The sequence below is a fragment of the Centruroides vittatus genome, unplaced genomic scaffold (assembly GCF_030686945.1).
Source record: "Centruroides vittatus isolate TY-2023 unplaced genomic scaffold, ASM3068694v2 contig_459, whole genome shotgun sequence".
Taxonomy (NCBI): Eukaryota; Metazoa; Arthropoda; class Arachnida; order Scorpiones; family Buthidae; genus Centruroides; species Centruroides vittatus.
This window is the reverse complement of record NW_027122255.1, coordinates 868,438-895,793: the sequence shown is the minus strand read 5'-3', so window position 1 is coordinate 895,793 and position 27,356 is coordinate 868,438. Positions and strand designations below refer to the sequence as shown.

At 30.5% G+C, this 27,356-nt stretch overlaps 1 protein-coding gene across 3 annotated transcripts in view; it reads left to right on the top strand.

The window, feature by feature from the left end:
* The window catches only part of LOC136977433 (GRAM domain-containing protein 4-like), a 147,831-nt gene that overhangs the window by 11,577 nt on the left and 108,898 nt on the right, over positions 1 to 27,356 (top strand). For all 3 annotated transcript variants that reach the window (XM_067272920.1, XM_067272919.1, XM_067272921.1), the window contains exons 2-3: positions 14,346 to 14,550; positions 21,782 to 21,896. In XM_067272920.1, coding sequence (XP_067129021.1) covers positions 14,395 to 14,550; positions 21,782 to 21,896 — 271 coding nt within the window. In that variant the 5' untranslated portion in view covers positions 14,346 to 14,394. The remainder of the gene's footprint in view (positions 1 to 14,345; positions 14,551 to 21,781; positions 21,897 to 27,356) is intronic.

Here is a 27,356-nt window from a genome sequence, read left to right as displayed (position 1 = left end):
TATTTTTAGCATAGTTTTTATATATGTAGTTTTTAGAATTTTTTATTTTTATTTTGTTAGTAATTTATAATATTCAGAAAGATGTTATCACAATGACATCAGCATAGTTATTTGATGTGCTGATGATGAGTGAGTTTGATTTTATGAAGAAAGGGTTTGCATTATAGAATCGTTAATTTTGGTATTAGTAGGGTTACCATAACAGTTGAATGCAAAATATAGACAGATTAGCATTAAAAGTACTCAGACAGTAAGGCAAAATAAAAGGAATTTATTCATATTTTTTAATCTAGTAAACATAGGCATATAATATAAAGTTTCAATTTACACTTTCCTTTGGGACTCAGAATGCAATTTTGAATATAAGAGAACTATTTTACTACTTAGACAACAAGTACTATCAAATTAAAAAGTTATTATGAATGTGCACATGTTCTCTAAGCAACAGAGCCACTACATTTGCTTATACAATAACAACAAAAGACTACAGGTAAGTAAACCCTGGCAGTGGGTTTAGGTAAGTAGCCCAATTCTGACAATTTTAACATTCCCTTTCAATTAAGAGTTTTAGTTAACCAATTGCTGATTCCCAGTTGGCATCAGCATAGGTAGTTACATTGATGTCGTCTGTTGGTTTTCTCTTGTAGGAGGTTAGGTATAGGTCCTGAGTAGCTTTGATGTATCTCAAGATTCTTTTGGCAGCCTTCCATGCTGATGATGATAGTGTGTTAAGGAAATGTTCAAGATAAGCTGTAGAGTAGCATATATCAAGCCTTGTTATTATGGCTAGATAATTTAGCATGGTAATGAATAAGCATGGATCATTTTATTATTGTATGCAAAGTCATTGAAGCATTTATACCAACAATGTGGAACCTCTTTTAATCCATATAGAGCTTTATTTAACTATAATACCTTTCCATTGGGTATATCAACACCTTCTGGGGGTTTGATGTAGACCTTATCTTTTAATGTTCTATTTAGAAAAGCTGACAGTACATCCATCTGATGTAATTGCCAGTTGTTTTGGAAAGTGTGGCACACAATCATTCTAACTGTTGACATACATGCCACAGATGCATATAGGTCTTCTGTATATTCTTCTTTGTAGCCTTTTGCTCCCAATCTAGCCTTTTTAATACCATCTTGCTTAGTATGGAAATCCACTTGCTATCTATAAGTTTGTTGTTTACTGGAGGTTTAGATATTGACCAGATTTTAAATTGAAGAGCCTTTAATTCATTTTTAAATGCATCTTACCAATCTGCAGAGTTTTGGGTCTCAGTGAAAGTTTTGGATTATCTTCAGAATACATCAAGAATAGGCACTGAACAGTTTGTAGTCACAGAATCTTTTGGGGAGTTTACTTCTCTTTTATCAGTTTCTGATGGTTGTATTTTTGGTTATGATACAAGTGTGATCTTTTTCTCAGATGAGTCTAATGTGTTGTCTTCCTGCTCTAGGTCAGTACTCTCTACAGCTGATAGATAGATAGTTGTGAGTAATGGAGCATTGGATACTTGGATATTGTTACTTCATCAGTGATTTGATTCCAGAAGTAGCTGACTGTTCTTCACAGTAGTTTGTTGCTCCTAGGGTAATGTATAAACCCAAGCTTTACTTCCAAAAACTTTCAGTCTGCTCAAATCAATTTTTCCTAGGAAATTTTGGCAGGCACTTGACCATTTAGGCTGCATGTAGGTGATCTGTTAAGCTGGTATACTGTAAGTATATGGTGCATTCAAGTTGTAAGGTCTCTTATTTTTTTCTAGGGAAATGGAACAGGTAGCAACAGGCAGTTTTTTTAAAAAAAAAGCAGACACTGTTTGTGGTTGCATGACAGAAAGGGTAGCACCACACTGCGCATGGAACTCTAGCAGCAGCAGTTTGAGAGAGAGGCGTTTTTGATACTTAAAATGGCAATGTTTTCATTACAAGAACAACATGTAATCATTTGTTTTCTGAACTTGCATGAAGTGACACCCACTGAAATTCATTGCCAGTTGAGTGACACATGTGGTGATGGTGTCATGGATATGAAAAATTTGCTCCAACAGCTCAAAGAACAGTGAATATTGTGTGACAATGAACTGAAACATCCATGCCTGTGCACCAGCCGGTCTGACAACATGATTATGCACATGGAGCAAGTTTCTTCACATGCACAATCATGTCATCAAGAATCGCTTCCAGCATTGCAATAAAAATGGCTAGGAAAGGCTGCACATATGCTCTTCCACGAAGACAATGCTCCAGCTCATTGGGCAATGTTAACACAGGAGTTTCTTTGTGAAAACAACTTTGAAGTGGTTTCTCATACTCCCTACTCACCTGACCTTGCTCCTAGCGATTTTTGGTTTTTTCCAACGATGAAGGACACACTGTGCAGACACTCTGTGGTTGCACATTTTCCAGTCATGCTGCTCTAGCATCAGCGATTATCCAGTGGTCAAAACAGACCCCTAAAGAAGCATTTGCAGTGGCCATGATATCATGATGTTGATGTGAAAAATGTGCAGGTCTGCAGGGAGATTATGTTAAGAAGTGACAGAAGTTTCAATTTGTTTGTGTAAGTATTTTGTCAGAAAAAAATGGGAGACCTTAGAACTTGAATGCACCTCGTATAGTACTTCTTTCCATAAGTGCTTTGGAAGATTGGTGTCTGCAAACATTGACCTTACCTTATCCAACAGTGTGCAGTTTAAGTGCTCACTTACTCCAATCTGCGTTGGAGTATATGGAGAGGAATATTCTTGTTCACTGCCATGCTGCATCTAGTATCTTGCTAACTGTGAAGATTGATATTCACCTCCTTTATCACTTTTTATTGTTGAGATGCGTATTCCTTTTGCTATTAATTGGTTTATGAAATAGATAATTTTGCCTGCAGCTTTGGATTTCTATTTATTATATATACCTAATGGAATCTGAGAAGTCAACAATTATAGAAACATAATATCTTCACCATCCTTTGTGAGGACATTTATTGGACCTCACACATCTCTACGTATTAATTCATCAACACATTTTAATTTTATACTGCCAAGAGGTTTATCTGTTTTTTGTGGCTTTGCCAACTTGACAGGAATCACATGGATGAGAGGTGTATGGTAAAACTAATATCTGAAGTCCTCTTCTGTTTGTAACACAGGCATAGGTGCCATAAGTTGTCATTGGCTTCACTGCTTTTAAACAATAGGTTTACCGTAAGACAAAAACACCTTGATGCTGAGAATGTTTAAATTTAATCATAAACAAACGTTTTTGGCCCATTCCATGGGCCATCGTCAGGCTAACTACATTCGAATACTATTTCGAACAACCAATTTCAAATTGAAATAAACTACAAAAGAACTCATGCGCTATGCTAGACTATGTAAACTAAAACTAATATAAACAACATAGAAAATAATAAAATAAAATATGCCAATGTTACATGTATACATTGTAAAAATCTATAGTTCACAAAAATCTATAGTTCTCTAGGCAATCCTTTTGCCCTATCTAATGTATTCCTGTGACTTTTTTAATTACAAACTTCCAAGCTGACGGTAAAATCGCCGCATCCTTGTAATTTAAGCATTTTTTGGTTAAGCTGGACTTATAAATTTCACATTTTTCGGTTGTAGCTGCAAGTGTCGGCGAATGTATCGGTGTTAAGATCCTGGCCTCTTCCCATTTAACCACGGACCCCTCAGTCTGCGCCATTTTTGCTAATGTTGTTGTGCATTTACCTTTCACCACGTCAAATCTGTGTTCCTTAATCCTTTTACTTAGGCTTCTCATCGTGACCCCGTTGTATTCTTTATCAATCCTTAATTGGTCGTTGCTGTACGGTATCGAGTACACCCCTGGTTGCTCACTCGGTTTAATTCCATCTTTGTCGTTCCTTAGTAGCTTATATATCGAGGGAGCTCTTTTGTATACAATAGTGCTGTTCCTGCGGCCCGCAATACCCTCCATATTGTATATACATACCCTCCCTATACCATTAATTATGTTTCTTCTGTAGCCCAAGTTCTCGGGAATTCGCATGATCCTGTCGATTTCGTTAACCCTGTCCATAACGTTATCGCAATAAGTAAAAGCCCTCCTGACTAAGGTACAAAAGGTTGCCAATTTGTAATGAAATGGATCATTGGACTGTGGCGGGATGTAGAGTGGGCTATGCGTCGGTTTAGTATACACTTTAGTGGATAGATGCCCTCTCTTAAAAGTGATATTGATGTCCAAGAAGTGTCCTTAGTCAGGAGGGCTTTTACTTATTGCGATAACGTTATGGACAGGGTTAACGAAATCGACAGGATCATGCGAATTGCTGAGAACTTGGGCTACAGAAGAAACGTAATTAATGGTGTCGTGAGGAAGTTTGAAAAGAACGACGAGAGAACCTCTAAACAAAGGCCTAGTGGATATACTAAGTTTACATTCAACAAAAATGTATGGGGCATTATGAAGGAGATAGCTGACATTAAAAAATCAACATTGATCTTAAAACGAGCCCGAACCTCTACAAAATTCTGAGAACTGATAAAGAGGAGATTAAGAAAGAAGATAAAGCTGGGGTCTATAGGATCCCTTATGAAAACCAGCAATTAGGTCTAAAACAGGAGTATATAGGGGTTACAACGAGAAACCTAGGCGTAAGAATTTAAAGAGCATAAATATGATGTAAGGAAAAGTTCTAACGCAACTGTTCTCGCCCAGATGGCCCAGGCCGAAGGATCCATCCTGTTGGATGGGATGAAGCGGAAATCGTCAAGCAAATATATTCTCCAACTTTAGCAAAGATGGCGGAAAAAATTGAAATATATAAGAGTAGACTCGACAACAGATGCATTAACGCCAGGGACGCTGAGGGATTACCGTCAGCTTGGAAGTTTGCTATTAAGAGACTTACAAATGGCTCATGACTTGCGATGTGTTTCATATTTGGAGGACTTTAATATTTTATCTGTTAAATGATGTTAGCGTGTACTAATAACCTTGGTATTGTTTTATGTTTGTTAGTTTATATTTATGTATTTTTTGCGCTTTAATTCTAATTTTAATTAGTTGCTCTGTTGACGGGTTTTTGAATTTAAATATTTTATGTTCTATTCTTTGGAATTATTTTTGTTCATTAGTTCGAACCTGAAGATGATCTATTGAATAGATCGAAAACGTTAGTTTTCTTAATTAAAATTCTCTCAGCAACTTATAAGGTGGTGGTTATTGGAGTATATATATTTTTGCTGAGTACGTTTATGTTCAATATAGTTTGTAAAACTAGTGTAAAACTGAAAATTTGTGATCTATATGAGGAAAAATGAAAAAAATAGGATGATTTATTGTTTAAGATGCTTATCAGGATTTTCCGTCTCAATGAAAAATTAAACTTTAAGCCATTGCACAATTTCTAGAAACAGTTTTAATTATTTTTCTAGCGTAAATATGATAGTTAACATCTTAGCATAAGAGTACTGTAAAAATTATATATAAATATGTAATTATATATAATTTTAAAATTCTATGGGGTTATTTTTTGCTGGATTGTTATATTCTGTTATAACAGCTGGGAAAGTAAAAATAAAAAGTTACTAGATTGCCTTCCAACTCTGTTCTTTCTCGTATATCTGTTTAACCAATCAACTATAATGAAGCATATAAACTTTTGAGATTGTTAAATGGCAGTCCTGCACCTGAATCGAGGCAGGTAGGATTTAACTGTAGACCTATAAATTCCTACTGTCTTTCTGTAATCTCGAGAACGGTGTTAGGTAAATGAAATTCAAGATCAGATGTAGAAAACATAGCGGTAGGAGGCCCCGATTAACTATATACGAACTTCCGATGCAAACTGGAAGTCACGTTATTTCAATTCAAAAGTTTTCCAAATTCAAAAGAAAGCAGTTAATAGATGACCGGCATGACTCCACTACTAACGGAAAAGTATGATGTACAGGGGCACGACACTACTAATTTGATGTGGAGAGTATATATTTAAATTAAATAAATTTTAAAAAATTATGATTAAAAATCGCATTCTGGCATTGTGACGATGTCAAGTAAATAATTGCTCGTTTTGTATGAATAATTTTCATTTTCATATAAAAATATATATGACTGTTATCTAATTTTGTAAAGGATTTTAATAAGGCACTGAAGTTTTAACTCTTATAATAGCGAGTTGAGGCCGAAGTTTTAAACGCGAAAACGTATACGTCGGACGTTCGGCGTCGCTTTTTTGTAAGCCTAGAAGTTTGACAATGGTGTTTGGAAAGTCAGTGGAATCTTGCTCGACATTCCAAACACCATTGTCAAACTTCTAGGCTTACAAGAAAGCGGCGCTGAACGTCCGACGTACACGTTTTTGCGTTTAAAACTTCGGCCTCAACCTCGCTAATGTAAATGATGATTTAAATTAAAATTATATTTTCATTAGAAAAATTAATACTTTAGAAATTAATTCACCTAATTGCAGAGTAAATAGTATGCAAAAGAAATTTCAATTGTTTTTGTGTCATTACGTAATTTACGAATTAAATTATTATTAATTTTTAATTGAAAATTTAAAAATAAATAAAATAAAATAACAATAAAGAAGATTAAACAAGAAATAATAATTAAACTTTTTAAACTGTTCATTCCAATTTCTGGCACTTTAAATTGTATACGAGTTCATTTATTCATAAGAAATTCGTCAGTAATTTACTAAAAATTTAACTTAATCGAAATTCAGAAGTTAATCGCTTTACTTAAAACTCATCATTTATATTTGCGTGTAATTACTTTTATTGAGCGATATTTTTATAATTAATTCTGTCATTGCCGTCTTTCCCAGTCAGCCAATTCAATGAAAAAGGTCAAGTAAATTATATATTTAAAAGAAAAATAATGTTTTAAAATGCTGATTTAAAAAAAAAATCCAAAAAATCTTTACGCCATTAATAATATATGGAAATTTAATTTTTCTTGAGTGACGTTCGTGCGGCTTAGTAAACCGCTAGAGACTTAAACTTATCATTTTAAATCTTTACTTTTAGATTTTTTAAGGTCGAATGTTCATATTGTATTCTTGTATTAATGATTATAAGGTTTTTTCCCTATATAATTTTATTAACTACAATACTTTCACTAAGCTCTGCTTCTTATCTAAGATGAAACTAGAAAGAAACATTGTCAGAATTAAAGGCAAAAAGATAAATTTTATTTTACTAATTGAAAGTACTCGATTAATCCCCCCCATTTTCTTCATTTTTCTTTACATTTTTACCGGATACTTTCTAGTATAAACTGTGAGGCCTGTCGCATAGCAACAGTGACGTCAGAGTAACACTTGCAAACAGTTTTCTTGCTTCTGCTTTGAAAAGTCGCCAAATATAAAATAAAATAAGACATTATTACCTTGACGTTACCTTGAATTCTAGAAATAAATTAACATCAAATTTATATATTTATATACAAACCGTTTTCGAACGATTTGTGAGCGATAATTTTTTTCCTTTTCTGAAAACTGTAATTTGCTCTTGGCACAGCAGTTTATTTGCATTTTAAATTCGATCTCCAGAGACTAACAAGTGTTCTACTTTCATTTAAAAATTTCCAAAAAAAAAAGTGTATTATTGAATAGCCTATAATGCGAAATATTTTAGTACTTTCTTTGTTCTATACGTTTAACGTTGTTGAATTCCCAAGCCAGTTTAAGTCAGTTTTCAGGATCAAAATATTAGATTTTATAAACGTTTTCTATAGTATTTATATTATATCTGTATGTATTAAGCTATTTTTTTTGATTTATATATACAGTATACGTGTATTGATATACAGTGATTCCTTGCACAAAAGCGTGTGTTTGTACATACATAAAACCTGTCTGAAACGGACTCTCTATAAACTATAAATCTGCTAAAACTGAAAACTGGCCAATACAATCGCGATCCGTTTTAGACAGGGTTTACCTGTATAAATATACAAGAAATTAGCTTAATGTATATAAATATTGATACAGAAGTATTTTAAAGTATTTTATGAATGGTTGTAATGAAATTACTTTATCTATGACTTCAATCTAATTTGCTGTTTAAATACCTCTATAATGGAATAATTTTAAAGTTCTACATGATAATTATCGTTTCGTTAATTAAATTTGACTAATTTTTAATATAAACTTTGGAAATGTTTGGGAAATAGTCATACAAAGTATTAAAAAGTTTTGAAAAAATTGAATGAATCAACAATAGGGAAGATTATAGATTTATTGTCTGTCTTTCTTAACATTTTTTACTCGGCAATTTCCTTGTAATGTAGTGGAAGGCCGTGACATTATGTGGTAAAGTGATTCTCAGCTGTTAGTGATATCACGACTTACACTTTGGAAAACACAATATTAATGACACAGGATATAATGTATTGAACGAAATTAATTCCTTAAAGTAATGATACATATATCTTGTAAAGGATCCACGTCAGTTATAAAGAGATGTGTGTGTGTGCAATTATCAAGTGTCATCGAATCGATAGTAATCTATAATCACTTATGAACAATGCATGTTGTAGGATAAATTCTCTCATGCTAAATAGAACTGAAGATTGTTCTCCACGTTGACATACTATGCTTTTAATTAAAATAATTTAATTCTACCCAGAAATTTAGTGTTGTATTCCTACCTTTCGACAGGCAGCTTCAAGTTTATAAATCATTATTAATTAACGGTGAAATATTAATTGATTTCAGCGAACAATTGAAAAATGGAGTTTATAGAAGACATCGGAAGCAGCTGGAACTTTAATTTTTCATTTAATATAGCGGATTTTGAAATTCCAACATTCGTTTTAATCGTATTAAGCTTTGAGAACCGTTATATTAAAGGTCGAAATAAATTTAAGACAGTTCAATGTTATGCTTTATCTAAACAGAGAATTCTCAGCGGGGTCGATATTGACCTTTTGGAGGTCGATCGACTTAAAAGAGGGGTCGATACGTGCCAGGGGGTCAGTGGAAACTTGTATTATTAATAAAAATGTTATTCTGTTTAAGCATGAATGATTAACATATATATGACGAGTTATGATTTTTATGAAACTGTAATGGCAAAAAAAGAGCTTTGTTACTGAATTAAAATAATAATTAATTAATCGATTTTTAAATATGTATTTTGATATAATTATATTCTTGATAAATAATTAAATGTTTTGAAGTATTCATTTATTAATATTAATTTAATGTGTGTGTGACTTGAATTGGGACTGAGGAATAAAAAACACTTTGTATAAAAGGGTCGTAAATTGAAAAGATAGGAATCTTTGATTAGAATTTAAGAAAAGAGAAAAGGCTAAAGAATGCTTATTTTACAAGCTCTTTGAAAGATGTCTGTTCTCTATTAAAGAACTGTGTTAACAGCGAACAGACAGGCACTCATCTTTTGAAGTAGTGTATGATTACGATTTATGCGGGTTATTTTTTAGACCGAATGAGTAATCATCTCATAGAAATAAATCAAAATTTGCCAACTCGTAAGTAATATTTGAAACTGCAAAAAATTATAATAAGATTAAGTTTTTATATAAATATATATGATGAAATAAATTTACAGTGTTGGTGGTAATTACCAAAGATTAATAAAAGTGAAATTCTTAAAATTTAACAAAAATTTACCTGCACAGTAATGTAAAAAATTATAAGTACCTTTTAATATTCACTAAAATGTTTTAAATTGGTGGTCAATTTTATAATCGTGTAAAAATTAAAATAATGCTACATGTTTTCTTACAGGAAAAACCGTATAAATTACGATCATATTATGCATAAAAATAAATATTTTTGTAAAACTAAAACTGCGAAAATTTCCTTATTTTTATTATTTGTTATTAAGTGGATCTTTAGTAAAGGAATTATTCGTGCTAAATGGTACGGCGGATATAAAATTGGTTGCATGCAATTTAAAGAATTAAAAAAAAATAAAAATAAAAAATACTGCAATGTCCGATAGATATTCTAGAAGTCGTATCGCTATATTAAAAAAAATAATAATTATTATTATTATTATATTTTTAAAATGTGTTTTGGTTATACTACAGTTCAGAATGTATTAATTATTGAATATAGAATCATATGGAACAGTCGAATTATTTTTATGGAACATTCCGACTACTTACAATTGTTTCCGTACTACGGTCTTTAACGTTTGCGTGTAGACAAGCATTTTCTGAACTGAATATTAGGATATCGCAAAGTAAAATGTAGTGAAATATAATTGATCTGAGGAAATATTAATTCGATCGCAAACAGTCACGAAAAAGCTTCGAAATATATTTATTTAGCTGTACATAAGCAAACACGTTCGGATTTTGACAAAATTCGATATGGATTTTTAATTCATCACGACGAATTAAGGTTAAATTTGTTCGCATTAACTCTTTAAAATTAATTGGAAAAAAAAGCTTCTAATCATCAAGTCTGTGTATATGTTTTTTGAAATATTAACGTAAAATTGTTTATCATTTTTGAATATATTTACTTTATCATCTTATCTGATAAAGGAAGCGGCTCTGAAAGTTATAAAAATCAAGTGATAAGTTAAAGATTGTTAATAGCTGAACAATTAGATTAATTTTCTCTCTATTAGGCTAAATTTAAAATATTGAATGTATAGAAAACGTCATGTATTCACGAAGTACGCCTAAAAGAATTTTTGAAAAATGTTTTTCTTTAACACTTTCATTTTATATGATAATGAATATTTGGATGGTTCTATTTTTAAGTTTAAAATTTATATTGTTTAATAATTTAATACGTTATGGCACAATCGTGTATCTTAGAAATTTCGGATCGGAACTGAACAAAAAATTTATAATATACAAACTCGAACAGGTAGACCTATAGAAAGTGAGCAGGACCATTTTTTCCCGGCACTAGATAAATGGGGCTCCCAAAATTTAGTTTTTATTTAAGAAAAAATATGAAAGTGTTGATACAAATTTGTTTTGATAAAAGCTGAAAACGACTTGTATGTTTTTATCGATTTTATTCACACTTTGTTTTTTTTCTTTTCGTGATAGGGACCTTATATTTCTGCTGACTGGTCTATCTCTCCTTATCAGACCCTGTATACTATATATATAGTATACATATATTTATTTATTTAACAAATAAAACAATTGCAACAAAAGTCGACTTTTTATTAGAGACTACTCTTCCGCCTAACTATACGATTTTTTTTTTTTTAATTGTGCCGTCACCCTGGAATTTTCTGACGTTTTTGCACATTGAGGCTTATAAGTTGCCTCTAATAAAAAGTCGACTCAGCTGTAAAGACTATTGTTGTTCCTGAGGTGTTTTAAAAAAGAACGAAATGCAAAAACATTTGTTGTTTCTTTTAACTAATTCTGTGAATGTATTTTCTACGTTGTCGTCTCGGCTATTTTATTAATTCAAAATGATTATTAATAAATTTATTTGTAGAGACTATGTAACTTGCGCACTGTAAAGAAACATTATAACATTTGCTAGGAATTACTCTGTTTTAAAAATAAATTATTAAGTTGAAATTTAATAAACGAAACTAAGCGATATGAAATCGAAGTCGTTTTATTTACCTAAAATAATTTATTTTTTAATCGATCTGTCAAGATTATGTTAGTATATTATGAAGTTACGAAGTTGGTTTTGATTCACTCATCTTTCTATCTGCTTCTCTACTATCTGTATTCATTTCTATTATGTTTTTTTTTTTTTTTTTTTTTTTTTTTAAACTATAGAGTTATAGAACAATAATGAAACATGTTAAATTTTTTCATTCTAAGAATGAATAAATAAATAAATATAAATTTAATTTTTGGAATACTTTATTATTAATTTATATTCTACTTTAAATAAACATGTTTTATTTAAATTACTAATATATAGTAATAAAAATTTATATTACATGTAATTGTCTTAATGTTATACAGTATTATTAATAAATAGATTCTAATGTAAATTTATTGATGGCTAGATGGCCGAAACAATAAGTGAATAGCCTGCCACTTTGATGGACCCAAGCAGAATGTGAATTCAACATAATAGTTGTAAGAGTGCTTCATGGATGTGTGATCTGTGCATGCACACAGGCTTTTTACTTATTTGGTGGAATCTTGTTCTTAATTAATGCTTAATTCTTGGTATCTTGAAAAGGTTCACAAAAAGTGGAACCAATGCTGGATCAAACTTCAATTCTAGTTTAGGTCCTCAGATGTTTTTGTGAGTAGTTTGACAGGGAGGATATGTTATATTCCATCCATTCAGTGCCGTAACTAGGGCGGTTCCCAGGCACAGGGCGCAGAAATGACCTGGACCAAGTTTTATATCATAGTTTTGGGGCGTAGTTACAGAAGCTCGCACTGGGCACATAAAAGACTAGTTATGATGCTGCATCCATTATCCACTTTATTGCTGCAATTAAAGTCTGATTAAACCTAAAACATGCCTATAAAAAGATTGTCCTAATGTCTTCTGGACAGATACAATTATATATACTGTATATGCTTCATTAATTTTCTTTATTCATGATATTTACAATATTAAGAATAACATGATAGCATTTTAATTTATAATCATTTTTGACCATTCTAATAATTTAGTTAATTTTTATGATTATGAAAATTAAGTTTATAATGACAGTTTATTTATTGTGTAATTATTGAGCAAAAGTAAACAATTATTTATTGAATGGCATGAGAATTCTTTCAAAAATTGAATATAAATTTGACAATTAAATTCCAGAACTATGAGAATTTAAAATAAACAGTATATTAAGTTTATTTAAAAAAAATTTAATCAGTTTAACATTGTTTAAAGTAAAAGTAGTTCTCCTTTAGGAACTAACTAAACTTTTGCTCTAATAGAGTTGCTAGAACAATTTTTAAATTCATTTAAATTTATCATCATTAATTTGTTTTCATAATTTGTAAACAAATTAATTGTTTGCATTATTATCTCTTATATCATTAAATCTGAAAACTAATAAAACCATAAAATCTGTTTATAGAAATCTTTTAAATACATTTTATATCTTCTATTTGTTGGACAAATAATAATTAGAATTATTTTTAAATTTAAATTTTTAAACTTTCATATTATTTATTTCGTGACAGAAAGATAAATCTGCTTTTAATTCGAATTCCTTCGGTTCAGCAGTGTACGGTGACAATTCTCAAAAGGGACAAGATGTGAAAAAAAACCCATTTTTCATACATTATAACAATTATTATTTAAACACTCAGAAAAAACTTATTTTATTTGCACATTAATTTTACTTTTCCAGCTCTGTTAAATATAATTGGAAAAATATGGCAGTTGGTCAAAAAGTGACCCTTCTCTCTGAGATTTTTACTTTTTTGGATTCAGAGGACCTTGAATGTCGAGAAGTGCAAAAAATACGGGTTTTTTTTTCCCTATATGTATGAATGTTAGTGTAAGTGTGGGAAAGCACAATTTTGTTCACCCTCTTTGAAGCTTAATAACCCCTGTGTCTTTTGTCAATAATTTCTGAAATTTTGCAGAAAGGTTCAAGTATTAGGGGATCCATGCTACTAAATTTTAGTGGTTAAAGGTCTATGCAGTGGGGAGATAAAGGGGAGTGTGTGTCATATCTTTAGGAGCATAATTTCATTTATGACATGGAACTTATAGAAATTAAAGTTTGATTTAAAACAGTAATGTTTTTGGTAAACCTCATTAAGAAATTACGTCATATTGGGATATAATGTATTTACACAGTACTCTGAAAATCCAAGTGTAGCAGGATAATTTGTACTATATGTAATAATAGTATACAGTTATAAAAATTACTTTTTTAAAGTTTTTTTTGCCCAGTAGAGCAAAAAAGTTTTTTATTTTTTTATTTTATCTGTAATAAAAAAATTATTTCAAAAATTAATTGAATTTATTTAAGCTATTGTTACATACATCATACTTCTGGATATAATAAATCTTTATACAAATGGTTTTTTCCCATTTTAAGAATAAGGCTTTATAATAATCACAGCACACTTAGCCATTTCTTGTGGTGCACCACTGTGTCACGACACAGTTTGAGAATCTCTTTGTTTATTCAATATTATTTTTTACTTTTTGTTTTGTTAGTTTTAAGATAATTTTTATTTATTTATTTATGTTGATAACTCATTTTTTTAATGATTTATTAATTTTTCTAATTTAAATAAAACTTTTTTTTAAAACTTTTAACATTTCTTTTTCAAATCAATTATTTTTCAACTATTCTTTTTCTCACAGTAATAAACAGATAATGACATCAGAACATTATTAAATAGGAATTCATTTTGCAAATACAATTAAAGAAAATTTATTTTAATTTTTTTTCTAGGGCATTCAACAAGTCCGATGTTAGGATAAATCGGAAGCAGTTTTTCAGAATGTCCTTAAGACAAGCCCTGAAATCTAAGTTCCGGCCAGAAAAAGCAGAACCAGAAAAAGAATCTGAAACACCACCCTTAACCACTATCAATTCTCATACGTTTTTGGATGACGAAATGTGCTTATCACACGAGGATGTAATCTTAGCCGAAGAGGTAAATAATAACCTTTTTGGAGTTATTATTCCTTTAGACCTCTAAAGGAAAAACTTTTTTTTAGATTATTTTATTTCATTAAAATTTGAAAGTCACTAAAATAAAAGTTACATTGTTATTTAAAATTAAAAATAGAAAAATTTCATAATTATAAAAAATATTTTTATATTGTTAAATTCTATTTTAAGAGTGTTTTTATTCTTACAATGTAATCAAACTTCAAATCATTTACTAAACAGGCCTATTTCACCAGATTATTTTTGGACTGTATTAAGGTTAATTGTCTAATTACCAGTAAGACTATAGTAATTAAGTTTACTAGTTGTCTGTCTTGCTTTCTAACTTAAAACCAAATTTTGTTGATAATCAGCTAAAGTTACAGTTAACAATTACAATACAGTTAAAATATAATCTGGCAATTTAGGCATATATTTGTTACTTATTATTGAATATTTATATTTTAAGCTCTGACTTAGAAATCTAATTGAAATTCTTTTACAATCTAATTGTAATAGCATTTTAATATGAAATTTATAAAACTTGATTTTGAACATAAATATATTTAGTAAGTTATATTCTCTAGCTTCAATACCAGGTTTTATCAATAAATTATATAAATACTGTATTTATTTTAAATATCTAAGATAAAAGTATATTTGGTAGTGTTACCTTTTAATGAATGTTACAAATTAATTCATAGCTTTTTTTGTTTATATAAAGCAAATAAAATATATAATAACTAGCAGATAAGCCCGGTGTTGCTTGGGCAAAAAGTAACAATAGCAAAGTTTAAGAAAATTACATTATAGCCAATCTTACCTGTTTTCACAGAATGCAAGAATTAGGTTTCCCTGTTTCCAGACTAATTAGAGAATTTTTAGATGGGTCTTAAAATATGTTTGATTTCCCGCAAAAATGCAAAAAACCACATCTGTGCCTGTAAATCTTGCATACCGCTTTTTCTTTACACTTCCATTGCTTAAGGAATACACTTCTTTCATCCCCATGTGGTACCTTACTAAAATGCAATTAAAAACAAAAAATTGCATCTAAAATAGTATAGTAGGCTGAGTTCTTTAGGATAAGCTATAATCCTTTCTCTATCTCCTGTGGGGGGATTTCGAAAAACTTCCTTCTTAGTGTACATTCTCATGACATACCCTAACTGTGTACCAAATTTCAACTTTCAACTCCTAACTGCTTGGACTTGCACTTATTATTATTATGTTGGGTTAAGTGAGATATACTCGGTTAACACCGGTGGCTATGTACTATGCCGGACCAAAGTCAAGGCATAGTAACCAAAACAGAAATTAAAGAAGTGTATCAGTGTGTGTGTCTGTATTCAGGAATTTTCTCACAATATGACATGTATTCAATATAGTGGCCTTCTGCAGTGTGATGTATGTGTTTCTATTCAATTGTAATGTGCCCAGGCTTTTGTGCAGTGTGTGTGGTATGACACCTGTAGAGGAGAGAACAACAGGTACAATAAGCACCCTATCCATCCTCCACAGATGCCTTATTTCCTGGGCGAGTTCTGTGTGCTTGCTAATTTTTTCAGTGCATGCGTTTTGTATATTGTGAGTGTTTGGAACGACGGATATGTCTATAATGTATGTGATTTTATTGTGTTTGTCAATGAGTGTTATGTCTGGTCTGTTGTGGTAAATTGTTTTATCTGTGATTATGGCTCTGTCGTAGTACATTTTGTATGTATTGTTTTCCAATACTGTCTGTGGAATGTATTTGTAGTATGGTTTGTGGATGTCTACTAATTTGTGTTTGTTTGCAATCTTTTGGTGTATTATATTCGCTAATTGATTATGTCTGTGTAAATAATCTGTCTGTGCCAAGAGCTTGCAACCAGAGGTGATGTGTTGTATAGTTTCTGGCATGATGTGACATTTTCTGCATGTGTCATTTGTGAGTGTTGCATCTTTGAGTATGTGTTTTCTGTAGTTTTTAGTATTTATGACCTGATCCTGTATGGCGATCATGAATCCTTCCGTCTCCCCGAAGAGGCATCCCCGAGCTAACCAGTTGTTTGACGGAGTTTTGTCAACAAAATCATGGGCCAGATCATAAGGATGCCTGCCATGGAGTGCCTTTCAAGCCCACAATTGCTTAATGGTGTATATGCTTTTTATATGTTTTGTTGTGTCCATATGATGTGAGTGCAGTGCCGTAACTAGGATTTTGGACGCCTATGGCAAAGAATAAAAATGGCACCTTTTTAATTTTCGTTATTAAATAAAAATAAAAATGGTGGTTTATTTTTGAAATATATGTTTGTAGAAATTACAGATCATAAATACTATATAAATATAAACGTTTTTTGTGTTATTAATTTCGAATACATATTATTCTGAAACCTTCTCGTTGGCGCCTTTATTAAATCGGCGCCTATGGCGGGGGCCACGTTGGCCATACCCTAGTTACGGCTCTGTGTGAGTGTAAGTTTAATGGTGTGTTATTTGAGTCTGCTAGAGTTATTGCTTTATGTAATTGTGATGTTTCTTGTTTTTTGTAGAAAAACTCTCGCAGTGACTGTATTTGTTTGTAGTGAAGGTTAACTATGTCAATCAGACCACGTCCGCCATCTTTACGTGGAAGGGTTAATTTTTCTGTAGCGGATTTAGGATGATGTTGTTTATGCTTAGTAAGTGTAGTTCTTGTTTTCCTTTGGAGTTGCTCAAGATCTGTGTGTGTCCAATGTATAACTCCAAAAGAATATGCGAGTACTGGGATGACATATGTGTTTATTGCTTTAACTGTGTGTTTTGCATTTAACTGTGTTCTGAGAAAAGCATTTATCGTACTTTGGTATTCTTTAATTAATCTTTGCTTTATTTGTGCATGTTCTGTTAGTTTGGCCTGTTGGAATCCTAAATACTTGTAGAACTCACCCTCTTCCATGGATTCAATAATGTCTCCATTTCCAAGTGCAAAATCTTCTTTCTTCAGGATTCCTTTTTCTATGTGAAGTGTTTTGCATTTATCTAGGCCAAATTCCATTTGTATGTCCTTGGTGTATGAATGTGTGATTTGTAGGAGTTGATGAAGTTGTTTTTGTGTGGATGCATAAAGTTTTATGTCATCCATGTACATGAGATGTGACAGTGTATACTGTGTTGTTTTTTCATGTCTGATATTGTAACCATATTGCGTGTTGTTTAACATGTTGGATAATGGATTCAGGGCTAAGCAGAACCAGAGAGGACTCAAGGAATCTCTTTGAAAAATTCCTCGCCTAATAAAAATTTGGTTTGTTTGTATGGAAGTGTTACTAACCCTGAGATGTAGTGTTGTTCTCCAGTGCTGCATAGTGTTTTGAAAGAATGCAATGAGTGATGGATGTATTTTGTACATGTGTAGAATATGTAGCAGCCAACTGTGTGGAACACTGTCGAATGCTTTTCTGTAGTCTATATATGCCATGTGTATGTTTCTGTGTTGTTTGTGTGCTTGCTGTAGAATGACTGAATCTATGAGTAATTGTTCTTTGCATCCCCTGTGATTTTTACGGCAACCTTTTTGTTGTTCTGTTAGAATGTCGTGTTCTTCAATATGTTTGTATATTTTGTTTGAAATACAGGATGTCAATAATTTGTAGAGTGTTGGAAGACATGTAATTGGTCTGTATTGTGTGGGGTCTGTGGTATTGTTGTTTTTAGGTTTCATGTAGGTGATGTCCTGAGTAAGAAAATTTGGCATGTCTTGTGGATTGATGATGATGTGTGTTAGGTGTTTAGCTAGTTCCTGGTACAGTGATGTAAACTTTTTGTACCAGAAATTGTGAATGTTGTCTACACCAGGCGTCTTCCAGTTGTGTGTTCTGTTAACAGTGTATTGGAAATCATGTATGTTTATTTCAGCACAGGGCATAGTTGGTATGTTGTGCAAGTTTCTGTTCTCCTCCTTGATCCAGCCTGCATCAGCATTATGCATGACAGCACTGGACCAAAGAGAAGACCAATATGTTGTGAGTTCTTCTTCTGTTGGTGTGCCACTGTGCTGTGTATCAGTGTTTACTTTGTTATTAATTTGTCTGTAAAAGAGTTTTTCATTGTTTGTAAATAATTTATTTTGTTGTTTTCATAGTGTACATGTTTTGTATCGTTTGAGTCTACGTGCTTTGGCAGCAAGTTTTTGTTTTAGTGTATCAATGTATTCTGTAATGCATGTGTTGTGATGTTCATGTTTTGTGTGTGTTTTTATTTTCTTGAAAATGTTTTTGAGCTGTTTCCTTAATTTGGGTGTTATGTTGTTTTTAGTGTATTGTGTCAGCCTGCCTAATTGCTATCTAATGTCATTTATTTGTGTTTCTATTCTTCTCTGCCAGGCAAGCTTGTGATAGAATTGTGTTTTCTGTGTATTTGTCTGTGATTGTACTTTCAGTCCATGGTGTGTCACTACTGTGACTGCCCCAGCATAAACTAATGTATGAATGTCTGCGAGTGTAGAAATTGAATGAATGTAGTGTGGTAGTAAGTGAGTGTTTACATAATTTAGTGTTTTTCCTACTTCTTTTGACGTGTTGATTTTTGGTATTCGTGGTCTTTGTGCGGGATCTGTACCTGTATATTTAGTGAGTGTTTCCTGAAATATAAGTGAGAGCATATTAACTAAATCCATGTCCATGTTATCAGTGATGGACGAGGAAGTGTCTGTAGTATCATTAGTGGTAATTGTTGTATGTGTGTTATTATCAATGCTCGTTACTGGATTATCCTGACAGGTTACGTGATCTTCATTAATGTTAGATGTTTCTGTCTGTCGATGTATTTGATCAGCAACCTGTTGTTTGATAAGTTCAAGTGTTGTTTGTGGAATAAGGTTGTTGTGTATAATTGTTCTTTTTTGATCAACAACCTTTGTTCGGTGACAGTGAGATGAGGATACTGTTGTGTGAATCTATGGTGTAGTTGTTGTCTGTATGCTGTCATGTTTGTTTCGAGTTTTGTGATCGTGTAGTAAGTACGGATGATAAACTCGTTCATTTCTACTGTCCATTTCATCCGTTGGCGTGGTTTTCCAGCCTTTGTGGTCTGTGGATGCATTGCCACAGAAACACCAAGGCTGGGTTGGTTCCTCACATCTGTTGAGGGCATTGCAGTAGCCATGCTTGGGCCAGTGCTGCTTTCGCCACTGGTAACCAAGGGAGACTGTGGCCTATTTTTCAAACATGAGCCTCTGCCTAACCCATGAACGCGGACCTTGTTAACCCGGGCGACGTCCGAGCCGGTATCACACTTTGATCTGGTTATTACCATAATAAATATCTCCACAGAAAGTGGGTGTGTCACTCTTAGCTTCATTTCTCCCCATAGACCTTACTGGCATGGGTGTCCCTACCAGGAGCTTGTGCTCCAGCCTGCATTGCCCTATGGATCAGTAAAATTACTGGGCTCTCCCACCACGACCAGGTGGTGACCACGGGAGAGTATTATTATTATTATCATCATCATCATCATCATCAACCCATCTCGATTATATTATAAGATTAAATAATTTAATCAGTTATATAAATGAATTAAATGGATTTTCTAAAGCTAATATTTTTGATGATTACAAATATATTTTTTTATTATTTATTCAGAAATTTAAAAGAACCAATATCATTGCAAATACCCTTGGGAAAGAAAAAGAATTTAATTTAAGGAGACAATTTTATTTGAAATATTTTTCAGACTTTTTTCATTTTTATCTTCAATGAAACTTTTAAAATGATTCAAAAACAAATATAAAGGACTTATAAATATTGCATTATTATCTAATGTTTGTCTTCCAGAGACAGGTACTGTCTTCTTCAAAGATTGATTTTAAATTTACATCTGTTTGAATGAACGTTAAAATTATTAACATACAGGCGAGATTTGCATTTGCCCTTCATCTATATAAATAAAAATGTAATGTTCATTTGTTCCTAATAGCTAATCTTTGAAAGTTCTTCACCGATTCCTTTGAAATTTTCACACGACGTTGCATTTGAATACAGACGTGTTTTTATATAATATAGATGTCGAAATTTCCCCCTAGGGAAGAGGGACAGGATTAAGGCTTTTATGTCCAACAGATGGTGCTAACTCTGCGAGTATGACGACCTAAGTTTGGTTTTCTGTCAGGCATTATTTGGGTGAACTGAAACAGATCATCATCTATCTATCTATATAAATAGAAATGTAATGTTCATTTGTTCTTACCGATTCCTTTGAAATTTTGATACAACATTGCATTCAAATATGCACATGTTTTTATATAATATACATGTTGAAATCTCCCCCACTGGAGGGGAGGAACAGTATTAAACTTACCATGAAGAACTTGGCTTCTATTATACTATTTTAGATGCGGTTTTTTGCATGAAACTTTTAAAACTTGGCTCTTCTGCACCTGACACATTCAAACACCAAAATGTTAGACATTCCATCTATTTGAAATTTGTGACATGAAGCAGGTCTTAGAAGAAGACTGAAAATGTTTGTTTTTCTGAACTTGTACCATTCTGCCGGGTAAATACCAAGGTAGGGAGTTTCTGCACTGTAGTATAACTTAGTTTCTGGAGTATTTTTATTTTTATATTATATCTAACATTAAACACAATAAATGTTTGCCATGCTAAAACCATTATAATATTTTTATTAAATCTACAACTACAACAATAATAATAAATTAATACATTTTTAACTGTTTATAGAAAGGATAGAAGTTTATCACTTAATTCTTGCAATGAATATTGATTTCACCTTAATACAATATTTAATATTAATCAAATATTGAAGAACATTGTTATCATGTGCCATCAAAATATTTTCACATTCCAGCAGATAGATAGCAACAGATACATGGATTGCCAACCATTAACCACCAGTTTTATTTTGATAAAGATATTTTTTATTATTTTTTTGTTTTATTCATTATCAATTATTTTTTCCCTTTTTCTCTTATTTTAAATTTTCTTCTTCATTTTTAGTTCTATTTTAGAAATCTGTGGTAATTTTGAATGAAAATAAGAACTGAATTTAATTTTTAAAAGAATAGGAATTAGTTTTCAAACAGTAGCTTAATTAAAACTAAAATTAAAGTATTATGTGTTCAAAACAGCAAAATACAAGGACTTAAAATAATATGGAAGTAAAAAAATTAATTTATTAAATAAAATTAATTTTATTTTTAATTTTTTAGCCATTTTATTATTCAATTTTAATATGTAATTATTTTCAAATAGTGTGTTCATCCAGACAGAGAATGTACTCAAGATTCCTGTAGAGCTTGTTTTGAAGCACAGCTTGCTCAGTTGCAAGAACAGCTTGTAGCAACTATGTTAGAAAATCAGCAGTTATGTAAGTTACAAAATTCTTTTTTAATAATTTTATAGTTTAATTAAATATATTAATCTGATATTAATGTACATACCTAATAATGCTCAGGGTATCTTATAGGAACATCAAACATGTTTGAAAACTACACATCTGTTTGTTAGTTAGTGACTATATACATTGAATACTGCTTCTGTCAACGTCAATAAATTTTTTTGTTTTTCTTTGGATTCTCTCTCTCTCTCTCTCTCAATGAAATCTAATTGTTTTTTTTTTTATTTATATATTTTTGCACAGATTTGTTCCATTATATTTTACAGAAATATTTGTGAAGATTAAAAAATTTTCTTGAATGATAAAGTAATTCTTAGTAGAGCAATCCATAACAATACAATTTGAAATGATGTATTACATGAGACAATACATATATTTCAAAGAAACACTGAAAGTAGATGGAAAATAAGATTTTTTAAATATTTTCAAAATGGTCATGTGTTATTATTTTTTAAGCCATAAGTGATAAACTAAATTATTAGTATTTAGGCAAAGGGACATGGATGAAATGTTAACAATATTACAGTCCGGTTGCACATCATTATTTAGATCATGTGTTTTTAATAATTGTTTAATAAATAAATAATTTTATTAATTTATCATTTTCAAAATGGAGGTAACTGAAACTGAAGTTAAATTTGATTATCAAGTTTGTGGTTCAGTGGCAGGTTGGTCTGTAGGCAATGACATCAGAGATTTATTTGTTAAAATAAACATTTATGGTTAATTGAAAGAAATTTGTGGATTTTCACAAATTCTTCTATAAAATATAAAGAAACAAGTTTGTAGGTAAATATATAAATAAAAAAATAAACTTCCCAAAAAAATGTTAAGAGAAAAGATGAAATTCCACTACATCATGAATGCAACAGAAACATGTCTACAATGGCTTCAAACAGATACAAAGCTGCCATAGATAAACAAACAAAATTTTCCTTTAATTATATGATAAATAGTTACTTATTGAAGAATTCATTAAATTTTGACTTTTTAAAAATTTTATTATTATTTTTTTCTTAAGTATTTGAAAATTTTCTTTGTTGTGGTTTTCTGATTTGAATTTCAATTTTCAAATTAAAGCTTTGTAAATTAAAATTCAAACTAGAGAAATCACAACAAAAGATAGTTTTAAACAAATTTTTCAATGAATATAAACAAACAGGCAGCTTTTCTATTAAAAATTTTAGCACTGTACAAAGTGTTCCAATAAAATAACAAAATAAGTCTTCTCTTTATCACAAGCTTAATGGCTTTAACACACCATAGCACAAGTGTTGTAAGAGTTTATTATTTGAAAAAAAAATGATTCCAAATAATAATAATTACCTAATGGTTTTTTAAAGCATGTTTCTTCCTTCTTTTAATGCACTTCACATATATTCACAGATTCATATGTGCATGGTGTGGTAGCCACATTAAACTCATAATTTCTGAAACATGTATCTTTTGAAAAAATGTTTTAGATAAAAGTTTGGTTTTTTTGATGTAGAGTCATAATATGCAGTAAAAAATGTTCCCATTTTAAGAAAAGACAGTTGACTCTGTTTTCACTGATAATGGCACTATCTATGAATATTTGCATATTATATTGCAATATTTATAAGTAGAAAACATTCATTTTCTATGGTAGTTTAAACAGAGAACAGTACTGAATACAAATAGAATATAATAAAATTCATATGTAAACTACTTCAATAAAATTGTCACTAACTTTGCTTACGACCCTAGAACCTTTTGGCAATTTGTTCCTAAATTTTGCAAAGCAAGCTCAAAGTGACACCTTAATATTGATGACAACAATATCATTAATGTTTGTTATAATAAAATCAAACACCCTTTGGGATACCTGATATAATATCTAGTTTGCCAAATATTAATCAGCTAAGTTTTTCCTCATCCTGCCCTTTATTTACTTTTTCAATTCTGGGCAATCCAATTAAATCTTTGGCCACTTCTACATACAGCTGTGATTCAATTCCATCGATATTCTACAAAAAATTAGCACTACTATCAGCTTCTATTTTTCTCTGTTTATTCCGTTATACTAGACAAGTCGAAAGCCTGATGCAGGCAATACTAAATTACAAAAAAATAATAATAATATACTGAATATTATACTGTAAAAATATAAAATAATTTATATTATTAATTTAAATAATAGCTAGGGGTGCCCCTAGTGGTTGTTTTTGGCATACCGTGACAGAAAGAAAGAGACTGCCCTTTTTTTCAGCTTTATATAGTAGATCTTTGATTTGTTTCATCTCAATGGACCATGTCTGTAATATCAGTTTCTGCCTAAAAAAAGAATCTGGTTCCTTTTGTTCTATTTTTCTTGCCCCAACAATGCTTAAAATATTCAAAATTTGCTTATATGTTTCTGTTTACCATCCAATTATATCCTGTATCAGTGCAGTCTAACACTCTAGTATTGTCCATCATTTAACTACTAGCAACCTCCTGGAAATACAAAGCACTATCTTATCTAAATTTGAATTTAAACTTCCTGTGTATGTTGTTTGCATAGACAAAGCAAAAGCTTTTAACTTTGTAATATTGTGTATCCTTCTTGAAAAGCTAGCTACTGAATTCGACATTGATGATAAAACTGTGGAATGGCTTAACAATTATTTACTTTTATGTACAGTACATATACATTGAAAATCTCTGACTTTTCAACAATTCTCTTCTTTTGTAGGAATACCTCAGGGTTCAGTTATCAGTACTTTGTTTTTTTATTGTTTATATAAATAATTCACTTACTGCAATTTCTACCTCTTTTATTAATGCATATGTAGACAATGTTAAAATTGCCAATCATTGTCCAGATAATCTTCAATCTAACATTCTTAAATTAATAAATCTTTAAGATCTTTAAATTTACTGATTAATAGCAAATAAATCAAAGTAATGATTTATAATTTAGTGAAAACTTGTACTATTATTAATTTATATATAGAAAATCAATACATACTCTCTCAGACCTTGGGATCACATTTGACACTAAACTTAGGGTTAAAACATATATTGAAAATTTAATTTAAAAAATAGCAATACATTGAGGCATGCTTTGGCATAATTTTAAGACTGTCTCAAATAAGAATACATTATGTGCAATCTTTTTTACTAACATTCAGTCACTTATCAATTATGTTATTTCTGTTTGGGCTTCAGCATCTCCCTATCTGTTAAATAAACTTAATTCACAAATAGGTAAAATCTTTCTTTTACTTAACAGACTGGCTCACTTACCATATACAGAATCTACTGAAGTTGCATTAGGTTTACCAAATTTATTTAAACGTATCAATTATTTTGATCAAATCCTTATATACAAATTTTTCAATGGATTTCTCCCATCTCATTACATCAACTTACATATTATTTCAGTCAATACAAGACAGTCTACCTGTATTTCTGTTTCTTTTGCTGTTTCTGCCAAATCCTTTTTCTATCGTCATCATAAAGTTACTAATATAATAGGAGATACATTGATTTCCATAAATTTAAACTGTTTTGTAAAAGAATTCTATATTTTTCTTAACTTGGTTATTGTGGCACAATTTTGTAGTTTTATTTGTTGTTTTTAGTGGTTTTATTGTTATGCTATTTTGGGGGTGGCAAATTTTGCCTATAAGGGCATTGCCTATAGCATTTGTAAATAAATAAATAAATACAAGCAATGCTTTTCCAAGCAAACATTCTAACAGAATAAAAACAAAAATACAGTATTTGGAATTTTAATATTTCAGTAATTATTATTTTATTTTGTTTGCAAGTCATTTTGATTTAAAACTATTATAATTACATATCACTGACTCAACACCGGATTGTATTAACTAAAATGCTCTACCTGTTACCATGTGCACTCTCTAGACAACCAAAAACGAGATCAGTTTTGGTCGTCTAGAGAGTGCACACCGATAACAGGTAGAGCATTTCAGTTAACTATTATAATTGCATGTTTGGTGCATAGGATATAAACTAAATAATATAAAGTTTATTTATGTAAGGTTGAATGTGAAAAATATTTGTTTGCAAATTTTTTTCTTGGAAAAAATTGATAATGGAATTAATTAAGCATTCATTGTATGTGTTAGATTGGATTATTGATCATTTACACTAGATTATTAATTAAATGCATTAGATAATTTGTAATGGATTAAGTAATAATTGGATAGATGAGATATAATTAGTTTTAGTTGCCTGACTTGAGCATCTTTCTAAAATGATTTTGACATGGCTGATTTCATATTTTATTCTACCTCATTTCAACTTGTGAATGCAAATAAAAACTAAAAATATTAAATAGCTTACCATTCTGCAACACAATATTTAATTAAAGATAAAAAGGTAGAATAACAATTATTAATGACAACAGGAATGATGAAAGCATTTTTTAGAGTTGTTATTTTCTATCCATTAAACTAAAAATTACATATGCTTTTGTAAGGGCATTTTAAATAATTATGATGGATTATATCATATTTTTCCCATGAATCTGTTAGCAATAATTTAATTAATATTAATCAGTCTTTATTGGCTGAGGAGAAAATTCTTTCTTATCTAAGGGAAATATAATGAATAATGGATATATAATAATACAGAAATTACAGTAGATTACAAAAATACAAAAAATTTGTTATAATAGTACACACAAATATTTAGTACATAATTTCTTCAAATATTTTGAAAAACAATATTTTAATCATCCAAAAATGAGTATTTCAATAAGAAGAATTAAACGATTATAACAGAAATGATTATATTAATTTTTAAAGATATTTTTCAGAAAGTTCACACATTTATAGATAGAGTTGTAGAAAATTTTGAGTAATATTCATTGTCAGGCGAGAACTTCTCCCCAAAATATTTTAACCTCAACTTTTGGTATAATTTACATTTTAGAAGAAAGCACGAAAGTAAGTTCAATTTTTTGCATTCAAAGTGGATAATTGGAAATCATGTAATAATATGTTTTTTACAACGAATATTAAATTTATTTAATTTTACTTGAACTATTAATGAAATATCATAATGTAGCCTATAAAAGTATAGGTAATGGGCATACTTAAGAGCAAATAAGTATCAAGAGTGGATAATAGATGCATTAAAGTTGTCTTGATCACGTTGAACAAAGTCCTAACTCCACTACAGAATCACTCAGGACCAAAAACTATTAAGATGGCTCACATTTCATGATACATAAGAAAGATTAAAACCATCAGAAACTGTAACTGATGATGATGAATGAAATCATGCTATTATGGTCTTTAATTAATATTTGTAAGATCTTGAATTTCAAAGAATTGAGATTTTGAATAATATTCCTCCAAAATTCTTATATAAACTAATAATAATAATCCTTAAAGGAAGTCAGTCCAAATGGAAGTCTGATAATGTATCCTGGAACTGAATTTTTCAATAGTTTGA